The sequence below is a fragment of the Coregonus lavaretus genome (assembly GCF_964263955.1).
Source record: "Coregonus lavaretus genome assembly, chromosome: 19".
In the NCBI taxonomy this organism is placed as follows: Eukaryota; Metazoa; Chordata; class Actinopteri; order Salmoniformes; family Salmonidae; genus Coregonus; species Coregonus lavaretus.
The window spans coordinates 29,333,837-29,348,950 of NC_140006.1; the positions used below are offsets into that span (position 1 = coordinate 29,333,837).

Consider the following 15,114-nt stretch of genomic DNA (forward strand, 5'->3'; position numbering starts at 1 on the left):
TCATGTTTTAATTCATTGTATAATAATGGCACTACATTTAATGTAAATTGTTCAAATGGCATGTTTTAAAATATTTTTATAAGTACTGTGTGAAAATGTTTGGCCTAGATGTGAGCTCTTTTTCAACTTGATTGAATAAATTATATTTTAAATAAGGAAGTTGTTTTGTACTTTGTTTCAGTTCACCTGATAGCTGTTTAATTTGCGACAGGCTCCTAAGCCATGACAAGTAGCCTAAATAAGCATTGTGACGCAACTGTGAATTGTCGGTCAGTAACTTCTATTAAACATCAATGCAAAGACTGACTAATGAGAATGTTCTTGGTGGTAATCAACAGTGTACAGAGTTGTACAGTATTGATCTGACATTAAAACATTAATGTACACCTTGTTTCCTAATGTAACTGACTCGCCAATAAACACTATCCTCAAAGTACAGCTTCAAACACCATGTGCATCTTGGTTTTCATAACCCAAGCAGACATCTATTTAACCTCCATATATTCAATGCAGCATTGTTTTCTTTTTGAAAATGACAATACATCAAACGTGTGGTGACAAGATTGAGCAAATTCAAATGTGTTTACATTTAAATAAAGTACTACAGTATATACAGAATGGAATAACATTTACTCGTTTTCATACATTAGTGTCATGGTAAGGATAAGTTGTAGTGAGAAAATGCCAGTGCGCTTATGAAATGACAAGTGCTGTTAGATTTCAAAAGAAAACACAAATGACAGGTTTTAGGCTGCGTTTACACCGGCAGCCTGATTCTGATCTTTTTTACACTAATTGATCTGATTGTGATTGGTGAAAAGACCAATTAGTGGAAAAAATATCAGAATTGGGCTGTCTGGTCTGTAAACACAGCCTTAGTATATTACAATACTACAAAGCTACTTTAATTGTCTAGTTTGAGGGCTGCTGTTTGGTACCTAATGGCTGTGCAAAAGAAAATCACTGCTAACGTTACTCATCCTTTTCACTAACAATTTCATACCTCTGTTCCATAAAAGAATGCCAAGAGATACCAAAAAGCACACATCACACCCTCCATAATGTTAGTTAGCCCTCTGGTCAGAGGGGGAGAAATGACCAGAATAATTGCACCTTTATAACCATCTGTATGATCTTGTGGAGTATTTCTATGCTGTACAAGGAAGCCATTCATTCAGTGCTTTTGTGGGCCCCACTCACCACACTACTGTCAATAGTTAATCTCAGACAGGAACATCACTGTGTGCAGCCTGGAGGATCCATGAAGGAGCTTCCAGTACCATTCTGCAGGATCCACCACTTCCAGCTAACTGCAGTCCACTTTAAGAATCCCTTGTGGCCCTCACTGGGGCAGAGTTCACAGTAACAGAGGGTTCCACCTCTTCGTCTGTGTCCCAAATGGCACCCTATTCCCTATATAGTGCAATACTTTTGACCAGAGCCCTATGAGTCCTGGTCAAAAGTAGTGCATTACACAGGGAAAAGGGTGCCATTTGGGATGCATCCTTCCCCTCACCCACCCCAGAGAGAGACTGAGCAGCCTGTGTCCTGTGCTGGTCCACTAGTGATGATGTCACTGGCTCCCAGCAGGCCCTTGCTCCTCTCGGTGACTAGGCAGCAGTGAGATGTCGAAGGCGTTGCCGATGCGGAGAAAGAACTTACGTAGCACGGCCCGGAGTTCTGGAATCAGGTCAAACTGCATGATCTCACAGAGAAGCGGGTAGTACCTGGATGCATGGGCCTTGAACTGGATAGTACAGGGATACAGGAGGGGACCCGATTAGCTCATTCTCCATCAAAGACATGGGAAGGGAAAATCACAACTAATTTTTTTGGTACTGTGTTGTATATGGGGTTTAGGGTGAAATTGCCCCTAGACGCTGATCTTGGGTGAGTTTTACATTTCCCCCCACTATGGTTAAGGTTAAGACTGGGGGAGGGGAAGCTGATCCTAGATCTGTACCTAGGGGAAACTTCACATCAGAGGTGTATGTGGCTATACTTTCTGATTGACTCACCCTGTCATCGCTGATCTTCACGACCTTGGTGAGGAAGAGGAGGAGGAGATTGGTCCAGGCTTCTCGGTGGCTCTCTGACGTCAGAGTGAGGAAGTAGGCCAGGGCCTCCCCACACACACTGCAATAGACAGAGACACGTTAAGGAAGAGTGAGTGAGTGTGGCACTTATTTCCAGATCCGAGCAGCAGAATATTAGCCTGGTGGAACCCAGCCTGATCTCGGGATAACTCACATTCTGTTTCACTTTAAACAAAATGTGAGCGCAACAGTCAGTCTGATTGACCAGGCTAGCAAAATATAGGTTCTTGCCTCAAAGTCTGTACTATTCACTCTTGTCCACAATAAGGCACTAAAAGGTGCTGAACAGACAAACTCTTAACACAAGTCAATAGCACCATTTCCTCTAGCTAAGTTCTTACTTGAACAGTGTCTTGTTAAAGAACAGTAAAAAAAACCATTATCTTTATGTTCTTACTTGAGCAGTCGTCTCTGCACCTCCTCCCAGGCTGCCTTGCGGCTGTCGTCTGTGTACATGCGGAACAGGATGCGGAGGCCACAGGCCAGACTGTTGGTCTCCTGCTTCAACAGGTTGGGTTTGGACTTCCCCTTGAAACCTTAGAAACACCAACATACTGTGAGACAACTGCATGTTAGTCTGAGGCCGTATGTATCAAGTGTCTCAGAGTAGGAGTGCTGAACTGGGATCAGGTCCTACCTGTCCATGTAATCTTATTCATTATGATCTAAAAGACACAGACACAACGCTTGACACATACAGCTCTAGATTAGAGTTTGCTGTGATAGTGTGAAGGTATAGAGCAGGGGTGTGGAACTCATTTTGCCCCGGGGGGTGCATTCGGTCTTCAACGAGGTCTGGAGGGCCGCACTAAACATTTGTTAGATTTCCTTGCCATCAAAATTGGCAACAGAAAATTAAATTCCTCTATCCATAATGTTTGGAATTTTTGATGATCCCTGACAGTCTAGTGATTGTTAGCGAACTGGACAGTCAAGAAACTGTATGAATAAAGGCCCATTATCATTTCTACACAGTTTTGATTTGGTTTTAGTCATTTTAAAGTATATTGAATTAGTTAATACAATTTGTTTGTTTAATTAAATGTTTTACTCAAACCATCCATTGGACCCCCTCGAGGGCCGTATCCGGGCCGCATGTTTGACACCCCTGGTATCGAGGGTCCTGAGTCACCCACCTGCCTTCCACAGGACAGTCCTCTGCTCGTTGTTGGAGTTAAAGGCCTTGGCGAAGCAGTGGGACTCCAGCAGACAGTCTAGCAGTTTGAAGAGCTGATCCGAGGTCAGATAGTGGTACATTCCCTGGTCCTGGGCCTCCAACTGGACATCTGCATCTACTGTGTCTCTCTGGAGAGGTTGACAGCAACACAGTGCTCAGTTATAACCAAATGCTAGTAAGCCATACTAATTCACAACCTTTTTTCAGTTGTAATAACATTTATAGCCCCTCTCAAAATATTATTTGCCATAAAATACATTTTGCCCTTACTGGCTTTGCTTCAGTTATTGAAACAGTGTGACTTCAGTAAAAACTCTGTGGTTACCTGTGCAGCAGCCAGGTTCTCTGCGTCCTCCTTCCTGCTGGTGGCGGGGAAGAAGACCATGTTGTCTATCGTCTGGATCAGCTCCAGCTGCACAACACACTTAATGAGCAGCGCTGAGAATAACCTCTGCTCCTGCACCTCTGCAACACATTGACAGACACAGGACAGCCAGTTTGAGGGGCAGGGGGAGATGAATAGGAGGCAGGGAGAGAGACGGACAGGGGGAGAGAAGGTGAGAGACGGACAGGGGGAGAGAAGGTGAGAGACGGACAGGGGGAGAGAAGGTGAGAGACGGACAGGGGGAGAGAAGGTGAGAGACGGACAGGGGGAGAGAAGGTGAGAGACGGACAGGGGGAGAGAAGTGAGAGACGGACAGGGGGAGAGAAGGTGAGAGATGGACAGGGGGAGAGAAGGTGAGAGACAGACAGGGGGAGAGAAAGTGAGAGACAGGGACAGGGGAAGAGAAGGTGAGAGACAGGGACCGGGGGAGAGAAGGTGAGAGACAGGGACAGGGGAAGAGAAGGTGAGAGACAGGGACAGGGGAAGAGAAGGTGAGAGACAGGGACCGGGGGAGAGAAGGTGAGAGACAGGGACCGGGGGAGAGGTGAGAGGCATGGGTCATTGACAATGGAGAGACTTAATCAGGGGAGGGCTGCCTAGGACTTGCCCATAAACCTCCATACAAACTCACTGGCTGGGTTCCTAGCTCTGGGGCCATCCTCATATGTGCCCGAGGAGCCGCTGTACGTCCTCTGCCTCTGGTTCTCCAGGGAGATCCTGTCCACACTGCACACTGACTGCTGGTCCTCCGTACGAGTCTGAATGTCCACTGACTTCTGGGATATGGAGTCCTGAGAACACCAGAGAGGGACCTGTATGTAGCCTACATTTTAAACACTTCATCATACATAATCTCAACCAATGTTTCCTCTAAACTTCGCGCAGCTCCCCAGGGACTTCCGCTCAGAAGAAAAATCAGCCCAAGCACGAGATTGAACTTCACTCAACTTTCTATAGTTTTCCCCGTTAGTTAACACTATCAACGCTTCCCTTTACTGTGGGAATTGTGATCGAATCAACGCAATATTAGCCACTTTCAATGCAACATACCAAAACAAAAACTATGCAAGACTTAGTATGCAAAACTAACTACGCAAGAGATTTTGTTGTAGGCAGAGCGCATCGGAGTAGGATTCTATTGCATTGACAGGCAAGACTCAGCCCGTACTCTATACAGAACGGTGTGTCGTAACCAATCAGAGCTGCAATAGGCCTATATGCAAATAAACCATTGCCATATGTGGATTTGTGCCATTCACTTTGAACTGGATTGTTTTACAGCATGAGCGGTCGCGATTATTATGCGCTTGTTTTGAGATCAAAGTGAGAGCTGTATGTAGCCACTTGTGCACATTTGTTCATATTATTTGCTAGTTAGTGAGTTATTAGCCCAGTTATAGCAATTCAGGTAAAGAGCTTATTTTTATGTCTTAAAGGGGCAGTGTTGTATTTTGAGACAGGCTTGAATAAACTAAGTAGCCAATAGGCAGAGGGTAGCATAATTTGTCTGATTCTCTGTCATAATGGTATGGGAATAATAATCAATTTCATTTTGTAAAGTGGTTTCTTGCATCAAACAATACAACAAAATGTTCAGTCACTTCCTTGTCTGAAGGACAAGTGGATAAACAGGTTAATGTCAAGCCCTGCATGTTTTTTTCAAAGGTCTAATGTAATGTAGGCCTACATTGAACACCACACATTAGCTGCTTTTGTAGATGAATGATAGGCTGCATTTTCTCCATTGTTTTTATGGTAGGCCACTCTGGTAGGCCTACATTATGATCAGTTAGCCACAGCAGCTTGATTGGCCACTGTTAAAACAGTAAATTAAAGTGGGTACAGCCTCAGTGTTCACAGTAAACGAGCACTGGAAGTTGCACAGACATTTCACAAGGTTAAAGTTTGCACTCAGCAGACCTGAAATTTGCTCAGTGCCAAAAAATAGATGGAACGTTGATCACAACTCAGCATGTTGTTTCGATTAATTTGAGCGTTAAGAAGTACTGTATTGGGAAGTCAATGTAAATTCTCAAACATAAACCAAATAAATGGTCAAAATGGATGAGCAGTAAACCTACCAGGTTTGAGAGGTCGTACTGTGACATCAGCTCCCCCTCTGCTCTTGCTGGTCTCCACGTCAGTAACCTAAGGAGAGCAAGCCCAATAGAGAACAGAGTCAATTTACTCTTGCTATGAACTCTGCACACTTACAGTGGTTCAACTGTAGTAATAACTCCCTGTGAATAAAAAGTGTCTTACGCATGAGGGATGGTTGTTTTGAAGATGTCCAGCATACAGTTGCAGGTTTTGTCCCATATCTCTGGGCTGAACTTCTCCCCGTTCAGAATGACCACATTTTCCAGACAGTTGGTCCCTGAGCGCGCCAGCTGCTCGTTGTCTGAGGAGAGACAGAAGAGGTCAGAGGGAGGGAGAGACAGCGGGGGGAGAGAGAGAGGGTCAAAGGAAGAGAGGAGGGAGGGAGAGAGAGGGGAGGGAGAGCAGGTCAAAGATAGAGAGAGGGAAGAAAGAGAGAGTTCTAAACTCTGAGGTGTTTGAGATGAGACAGGGAACCAACCAGCTCCCTCCTCTCACCTTGTTGCACACACCAGTACAGTTGGGACAGGATATCATCCAGGAGAATATCGCTGAGAGGCTCAAAGTACTGAGTGAAGACATCACAGATGGCGTAAAGTGCATGGTTACAGGTGGTGGTCATCCATTCAGCTTTCTGGGTTTGAAGAGGAAAAGGAAGTTCATTAGTGTGTAGCAGTTGGCACCTTATTCCCTTTGTAGTGCACTACTTTTGACCAGGACCCATAGTGCCCAACCATTTAGGACACACACTATGTTATGTATTTTATGGCTGTGACACATAGTTCCTGAAAATCGTGAGCTTAATCTGACCTCAGTTTGCTGCTCTGGAAGTTTCATGTTGTCAAAGATCCTAAAGATGATCCTGAACAGATCCTGCCACCAGTGTTTCTTGTAGGTGTGACCGTAGGTCTTCATCACCTCAAACATCACAGTCAAGCCCCTAGAGCAATGTTAAGGAAACAGGGATGATATATTAGTAGAGGGTCCACACTCAGAAAAAGTTATTTTATGCTGTTTTATTCATTAAGGCAACAAAAGCAGGGATGATCACATCACTTGTGAAACTCATTTATTCATGCCTCGAGTCAGGTTGACAAAGGAAAAAGAAGACTACTGCTGCTAGTTCATTGTTTATATATTTGATTTGACTCATCTTTCTCCAGTCAGGAGATGAGACAAGGACTAGGGACACTGGTATTCAATCAAATCAATCAAATGTATTTTATAATGGCCTTTTTACATCAGAAGTTGTCACAAAGTGTTTTACAGATAAATGGCATAAACCCCAAAGAGCAAGCAATGCAGAAGCACAGTGGCCTGGAAAAACTCCCCAGAAGTTTGTTCCAGGTAGGATGAGAAGGGGCTTACCTGGTCCTGACGTCCAGTTTACACCTGTTGATGATGCAGGAGAGCTCAAACAGGATGGGGAACCATCCTCGCACCCACACCCGGTCCTCCGGGCCTACATTCATGTCATCGCTGGTGTAGTCTTTGAAGGCCTGGCAAGAGAGGGAGGAGAGGTTTACATCCATGGGTAAGAGAGGAATCTCATGTCCATTCAGAGAGTTGGATTCTCCTGAATAAATTATACCTGAATCCATACATTCCCTTTTAGTTTAGGTGATCTCCATTATCACTGATTTCCCCTACAATAGTTTGTTTGTTTTGAGTATTTAATACTTTATAACTTCTGTCCAACTACTAAAAATCTTAGTTTTATCTCTGATGTACACCATCAAACTGTTTATTGTTGGAGTATTTCAAGTCCTTCACAGTATAGTGCTCACTGCTCACCTGAGGCCTCTCAGACACATATTTGGCACAGTGGCGTATGAGGCGGATGGCCTCCATGCTGGTGTCAGGGAAGGAGGCGTTGCAGGCAAACTCAGACAGACACTTCACAGCATCCTGGAAAGAGTCAATGGTGGCCGGGAAGTGCTTCTCAAATACGTTAGCTGAGAAACAAAAAGATAAAACAGAGAAATTACTTGCACAAAATATACTTTGAAAAAAATCTAGAAATAGGAAAGGGTAATAAATAAGTGTCTTTGAGTTTCTCTTTGCACTACCATTGGTAAGTCATGTCATTGACCAAGGAGTAGCTAGTGTTAGTCAGATAACCCAAGACTTACTGACGATGTAGCCAGTGGTTTGGAAGGCAAGCTCTACGATGCTCCCGTCCTGGTCCGAGGCTGCCAGGTGGAACACTGAGAAGATGTTCTTCCACCCCGACCGGATGTTCCCAGCCTGGGAGTTCACCATCTGAGCTATACACCTCACCACCATGTCTCGAATGGTAGGAGACCTGTGGGCATTACAGTTTGAATCATTATTGAATCATTGCATCATTTCAGTGTTTTAATAATTTTCCAGGTTTGAATCATTGAATAATTTCAAGGTTTGAATCACTGAATCGTTTCAAGGTCTGAATAGTTTTCACGGTTTGAATCATTGAATCATTTTAGAAGGCCACAAAGGATACAATTGCAGCAATTTTGACAAGCATTGGAATTTCATTCCATGCACTAATTAGTGCAGGTTACAAAATAAAACAAAGCTGACCTGTTCTTTTTCATGATATGTTCAAAAGGCCTCAAGAAATCCTTCTGGAATCGGAAGTTTGCGAGCTCTCCTTTTTCTAAGAATTTCATAGACAGCTGCCTCAGTGAGTCAACAGCAAATATAGCCACATCCTCGTTGGAGTTACATCCAACCTGTACAGATACAAATGCATCTCAACCACTGTTGTCTCACCCCAAAACCAGCAATTGAACAGCACCATATAAATACATGCAGATGATGCATTTCTTTCAACAGAAATTGCTACCGTAATAAAAAATACAAAACCAGTACCTTGTTAAAATGGTCCCCGATGACTTCCCAAATTCTAGACCATTGAAGCCTGATGCGGCCCATGTTGTAGTAGGAAATCTCCACAATCTTCTGAAGGCTAAACATACGCGGATGTGTTGGTGAGGCAAGCTCGTCCATTGATACAGCACACAACCACCGGACAAAATCAACTGCAAAAAGACAACAAATGCATATCAACCTGTTAATATCCATGTATATTCAAACAATGTTTGAATATATCATGCATCTACCCTGTATAATTTCAGTGTACAAACTACCTCCCTCGATTCAAACTGATTTATTTAGTTGTTTAAACCATTATTTTTTAAACAATTACTTTCAGCACAAATTAGGTTAAATCTACACAGCATTTATTTGTAGAGACATTTCAATCAATACCAACCTATTGCATTGCCATCAAGTCTGGTAGAACCAGTAAATATCCTGAAAAAAAACAACATAAGATTACATTTTCTCCATTTGCAATAGTGACTTCTTTTAGAGGTTTTTGCATTATAAAACTGGAGATAGGAAACAAAATATTGAATCAATTCCATCATAGGGCCCATTCTATCAGCCTACCTGTCAACAGCAACGACTACACTCTGGGAGCTTGCCTCTCCAATGGACTCCTGAATACTGGCTATTTGTTTACGGTCCACATTACCTCCAACTACAAGATAAACAATGTGTAATGAGAAATAGCTGAAGGTACATGTTTTAAGAAAACCCCAATAGTCAGAAAATGATACATTACACATTATGTAAAAAATATCAAAAAAATTAACATCAACCATGATAGGACATTTAATTATAAGATAAACATTGATATACATGTACAACCAAACCAGGCATTGTGACAATAGCCCAGAGAGTATCTAATATAAAAGCCTGGGTGCATCCCAAATGGCACCGTAGTATTTCCCATATAGTGCACTACTTTTTACCAGAGCCCTATGGGGTTAGGTTGGAAAAGGGAATAGGGTGCCATTTGGGACGCGGCCTCTGTCTTGGAGAGGCGAGAGGACTGACCCAGTCCCAGGTACTCTGAGCTGTCTGAGGCCTGCTCTCTCAGGCTGGCCAGGAGGCCCCCTTTGGCTGGGACCGTCCCTGAGAGGTAGCGAGCCTTCACCCCTGTCCCGATTAGCTGGGCCAGCTCCAACTGACTGATACACTTCAGGATCTGTGAAAGAGGACAGAAGAGTTGGGATTAATACTGTTTGTTACTATTCAACCTTTATTTAGATAGGTAAGTCATTAAAAACATTCTCATTCTCATTTGTGAACTAGCAGGAGAGAAGTGAGAGTTACTACTATTTAACCTTTATTTAGCCAGGTAAGTGATTGAAAACAAATGTATTTTCTGACAACAACCAAGTCGGTCAACAATTAAAAAACAGTGACAATATACTGGGAGAGAGAAGTCAATGAAAATGTTGTCTTAATATCCTGGTTGATCAAGAGGTGAACCACTGAAATGCAGTAACAATATGCTATAGAACAGTGTTTCTTAATCCTGGTCCCGGGGTCCCGAAGGGGTGGACATTGAATGTTCTGCCCTAGCACTACACACCTGATTCAAATCATCAAAGCTGAATGATCAGTTGATCATTTGAATCAGCTGTGTAGTGCTAGGGCAAAAAACTAAATGTGCACACTTTGGGGTCCCCGGGACCAGGATTAAGAAGCACTGCTATAGAAGACAGAATGAGACTAACCTCATGCCAGGAGTTGCCCAGGTAGTTTCCATCAGTGTGGGCAACGGTGATGAGAGTCTTGATGGTGTCAATGTTCTTCTGCTTCATCTCAGAGATACCAGAGCTGGCTGTGAGCAGGGTGAACCGCGCCAGGGCCTGGACGTACGCATCACGCTCCAGTTGGATGGTGAAGATGCAGGCTATCCTGATGGCACAGCGGATCCCCTCCAGACACAGAGAGGCTACCCCAGTGTCATCACAGTCCTGAAGACCCACACTGAACGCTGCTAAGAACGGGGTCCATGCCAACTGGGGAAGAACACACACACAAAGTCAGTACACAAAGAAGGATTTTATGAGGGTTGTCCAGACCAAGGATGCTGGTGCAACAAATATAAAAAGATATAACTACATTTGAGTGTAAAAATGTGTAATACGATCTTAAAATGGTATTCTGCATTTGGTTACAGCATCAGCTACAATCCCATTTTATACTGAAAGGAATGCATTAGTACTGTGAGTAATGGTGACATATGAACATTGGTCTGAATACATAAACAGAATGAGATTCATTCAAATGTTTGTCCTACCGGTAATTCATTTGAATTCTATTGGTCTGAGAAGGTCTAGGTGAGTTACCTTGAACATAGGTCTAACCATAGAAATAGAATGAGTGTTATAATTGTTTTCATTCATTAAAAAAATTAGAATTCAAATTCTATGGGTCTGACGTGGTCTAGGTGGGTAACCTTGAACATGCGTCTGACGTGGTCTAGGTGGGTTACCTTGAACATGGGTCTGACGTGGTCAAAGTAGGTTACCTTGAACATGGGTCTGACGTGGTCTAGGTGGGTTACCTTGAACATGGGTCTGACGTGGTCAAGGTAGGTTACCTTGAACATGGGTCTGACGTGGTCAAGGTAGGTTACCTTGAACATGGGTCTGACGTAGTCAAGGTGGGTTACCTTGAACATGGGTCTGACGTGGTCTAGGTGGGTTACCTTGAACATGGGTCTGACGTGGTCAAGGTGGGTGACCTTGAACATGGGTCTGACGTGGTCTAGGTGGGTGACCTTGAACATGGATCTGACGTGGTCTAGGTGGGTTACCTAGAACATGGGTCTGACGTGGTCAAGGTGGGTGACCTTGAACATGGGTCTGACGTGGTCAAGGTGGTGACCTTGAACATGGGTCTGACGTGGTCAAGATGGTTGACCTTGAACATGGGTCTGACGTGGTCAAGATGGTTGACTTTGAACATGGGTCTGACGTGGTCAAGGTGGGTGACCTTGAACATGAGTCTGACGTGGTCAAGGTAGGTGACCTTGAACATGGGTCTGACGTGGTCTAGGTGGGTTACCTTGAACATGGGTCTGACGTGGTCAAGGTGGGTAACCTTGAACATGGGTCTGATGTGGTCAAGGTGGTGACCTTGAACATGGGTCTGACGTGGTCAAGGTGGTTGACTTTGAACATGGGTCTGACGTGGTCAAGGTGGGTGACCTTGAACATGAGTCTGACATGGTCAAGGTAGGTGACCTTGAACATGGGTCTGACGTGGTCTAGGTGGGTTACCTTGAACATGTGTCTGACATGGTCAAGGTGGGTAACCTTGAACATGGGTCTGATGTGGTCAAGGTGGGTGACCTTGAACATGGGTCTGACGTGGTCTAGGTGGGTTACCTTTAACATGGGTCTGACGTGGTCTAGGTGAGTTACCTTGAACATGGGCCTGACGTGGTCTAGGTGCGTGGCGCTGGTGAAGGGAGCCTGGACGTGGCTGACTGCCTCCATCAAGGCCTTGGCTGTCTTAGCCATCTGCTCCATCTCTACGTTATACAGCAGACGCCGCTGCTTCTCACTGGCCACACCTGGAGAGGAAACAGAGACTTGGTGGGCATGCTCTCACATACAAAACACACCTACTGTACACACACTGTCAACAACTAACCACACAAGACCCCATGTTGATGCCATCACTGTGCCTCTGAGGACAGACTAGCTTTGGATCCATTTAGTGTGCTTGTTTCTTCTTGACCCTTGCCATTTTGTCATCCAGCAACTTACTTTGTTTGCTGGATTTGAGGGTTAATTTTTTGGTTTCATTCATGGCTATTTTCTTCCCTGCGATTTCATCGTAAATGGCTGACAGGTACTCCTCAGGTAAATCTTTGCTGTCATTGATTCCTCGGTTCATCTTGATGTATTGCTCTTTTGTCATTTTATTCTTCACCTAAAAAAATGTAATGTTTAGTCACAGCTCATGTATTAACACGAGAAAATGACCTCTCTTAATCAATAAACACTCATTAAAAATGCTTGAGAGACTTACTTGTGGACTGTGAAGGTCTGTTGTCAGCATAATGATTGAATAAGCCAGGACGTAGGCTGTATCTGCACTGGCGAACTCAGTTTGCCTGAAGGAACAGAGAAAAACACCAATGTCATAACATGTACTGTGTAATAACATTATCGGAGTGGCTGCGGATACGAATTCTCTGGAACCCTCTTCCAGACAGCTAAAAGTCAGAAGCTTTACGCAGTCTCTGCTCTACTCGTTCGGCTGCCCAGAGAACAGGCTACTCTGGTGAATTTCAGTGATGAATGGAGAAAGGTGCTCGTTTAATAAAGTTAGATCAACCCTGAATCAATGCCTGCAAGATCATAATGATAGTATTCTACATAACAGAACCGAATATAATAGCTTGTATAACGTTACTGTAAAACAACAAATACCACCTAATTTCTTATGGAGATTTCAGGATGATTATGCGAATGGTCACATTTCTCTCTCATGCGGCCAAAACGCAACAGCGTGCGCCACCAGGCTTACAAGATCTTAGTAACAACACTCTACATCTCAAGAAGATCGAAATGCAAATTCTCATTAAACTGATTGAGATCAAATGGTTGGCATGCAGATATATGGGTAAAACTTGAAGAATTATCATTCCCGATTGACAGTGAGAAATGTGAAGGGAGGGTGACCACAAACATTTGTGTGTAAGGTAGAGGTAAAGAAACACATGAACAGAACGTGACTCGGATCTTCAGCTCTGGGGAAGAGGCTTCCAGGGGAACGGGGCGGTTACCTTCGGATCTGCAGCCTTGGCCTAACATTAGAACAACCTACATCTATTAAGTCACACCATGGATTGCATCCCAAATGGCACCCTATTCCTTTGTCAAAAGTAGTGCACTATAAAGGGAAAAGGGTGCCATTTGGGACACAGACCATGCATCCTGTCTACTGAGATGGAAAGCAGATAGAGACTCACCCTTGGTTACATTCTAAATATCTGGCCGCAAATTTTTCCATGAGCCGATCTATCTTCTGGGCCTCTCCGGGCAGACGGAAGCCCTCCAGGAACAGACGCAGAGCCGAGACAAAGTCCTTGCCTTGGAAATCCATCTGGTCAACGTAGGCGTACATCACCTCTTTATTAATGCGCTCGTTATCCCCGATGAACTCACCAACCTGAGTCTGATAAGCGAAGAAGGAAGTCCATTCAGAGGCATTTAAATATACACAAACACAATGCAAATACAGTGTATATTCAATATATTTGTGGACATCAGTAAGAAGAACACAAGCTAGATATGTACATAGAAATATATATTATATCCGATAAAGATGGTCTTTTTACAGGCTAAGAGGAAGTTAGTCTCATTGATTGCATGTAATTTCAGCAGATGCTTACAGAGTCTAGCCTCTCCTCCTGGTGCAGGAACTGGGCTAGGTCCTCTGGTGTGGTACCCAGCATCCCTTGCTCCTGCAGGTACTGGATGCCCCTCTTTGGCTTCTTGTTGAACCTGCACAGGAAGAGAGAGAGGGGGAAATGACGCATCTGTATGACACAGGCATGTTTGAGAGCATGAATTCTGCTCAGTCACTTATCACAGACTGAGCAGATTGACTAATCTACAAATCACCTTGCATCCTAAATAACTAATCATTATGATTTGTAGATCAGTCAGTCTGCTCAGTCGGACTGAGCAGAATTGATGCTCTCAAACACAGCCACACTGAGCATTCTGGGCCACTGATAGCTGCTCTGGCTACACTTCCAGTCTCCAACACACTTACAGGTCAATGCCTTGCTCGATGATCTCTTTCTGCTGCTTGAGGACCTCGAACTGCTCTGCGTTGTCCGTTCCTGACATGAGGGTGCTGTAGGAGCCGATGCCTGAGGAGGCGGTGGAGTCCAGAGAGTTTAGGCTGCTGTAGTGGTTGATATTCTCTGGGGGCTTGGTGCTCTCACTGGGCTCCTGATCCACAGGCTTTTCCTGGCCTACAGAGGAGAGGGGCGGCACATAGGGACATCCCATAATATTAAGAATAACCCTTTCCTTTATAAACACTGTTAGAAGTCTCAACCTGGATCATCTCAGGGGCTCACTACTGTACCAGGTCTGCTGCTATAAGCCTGAACACCAGTGTTCACAGCGGGTTAACAAACACAAGGCCACACAACAAACTGAAAGGTAGCTACTACCTAACACTAAGCCAGGGGGATTTCTGCTAAAACTGATAATCAAGATCAACCTCAGGCTCTAACTGGAACGATGGGTTTCTAAGGCTAGGAATACATTTCAGGATTTACCTGCTCTACCTGCTCTTCCTTACAAGATCAAAGATGGAGGGCAAAACAGATCCAGATCAGTAATGGTGGTGAAACATGTATCGATAAACAAAAATGTAGTTCCGTGTGAGCTGGAGAGAGATCTCAGATGTGTAGTTAAAGGTCGCGCCTCAGAGGGTTTGCATCAGTAAGAATGGCTAATGCAGTAGCTCTGGTTGTGAATGAG

The 15,114-nt window shown here is 44.2% G+C and overlaps 1 protein-coding gene across 1 annotated transcript in view; it reads right to left on the reverse strand.

Annotated features, from left to right (window-relative positions):
- Positions 1–611: 611 nt before the first annotated feature.
- Positions 612–15,114, reverse strand: part of LOC311146869 (brefeldin A-inhibited guanine nucleotide-exchange protein 1-like) — a 31,093-nt gene continuing 16,590 nt past the window's right edge. Inside the window, exons 14-38 of the mRNA XM_084183484.1 lie at positions 14,393–14,597; positions 14,007–14,118; positions 13,584–13,789; positions 12,638–12,722; positions 12,373–12,538; positions 12,025–12,176; positions 10,327–10,614; positions 9,641–9,791; positions 9,191–9,281; positions 9,012–9,052; positions 8,609–8,778; positions 8,318–8,469; positions 7,888–8,060; positions 7,550–7,710; positions 7,124–7,254; positions 6,566–6,695; positions 6,254–6,389; positions 5,921–6,059; positions 5,740–5,806; positions 4,290–4,449; positions 3,599–3,738; positions 3,233–3,401; positions 2,494–2,632; positions 2,019–2,136; positions 612–1,747 (exon numbers count right to left, since the gene is read on the reverse strand). Of these exons, the coding sequence (XP_084039610.1) occupies positions 1,574–1,747; positions 2,019–2,136; positions 2,494–2,632; positions 3,233–3,401; positions 3,599–3,738; positions 4,290–4,449; positions 5,740–5,806; positions 5,921–6,059; positions 6,254–6,389; positions 6,566–6,695; positions 7,124–7,254; positions 7,550–7,710; positions 7,888–8,060; positions 8,318–8,469; positions 8,609–8,778; positions 9,012–9,052; positions 9,191–9,281; positions 9,641–9,791; positions 10,327–10,614; positions 12,025–12,176; positions 12,373–12,538; positions 12,638–12,722; positions 13,584–13,789; positions 14,007–14,118; positions 14,393–14,597 (3,656 nt within the window). The 3' untranslated portion in view covers positions 612–1,573. The remainder of the gene's footprint in view (positions 1,748–2,018; positions 2,137–2,493; positions 2,633–3,232; positions 3,402–3,598; positions 3,739–4,289; positions 4,450–5,739; positions 5,807–5,920; positions 6,060–6,253; positions 6,390–6,565; positions 6,696–7,123; positions 7,255–7,549; positions 7,711–7,887; positions 8,061–8,317; positions 8,470–8,608; positions 8,779–9,011; positions 9,053–9,190; positions 9,282–9,640; positions 9,792–10,326; positions 10,615–12,024; positions 12,177–12,372; positions 12,539–12,637; positions 12,723–13,583; positions 13,790–14,006; positions 14,119–14,392; positions 14,598–15,114) is intronic.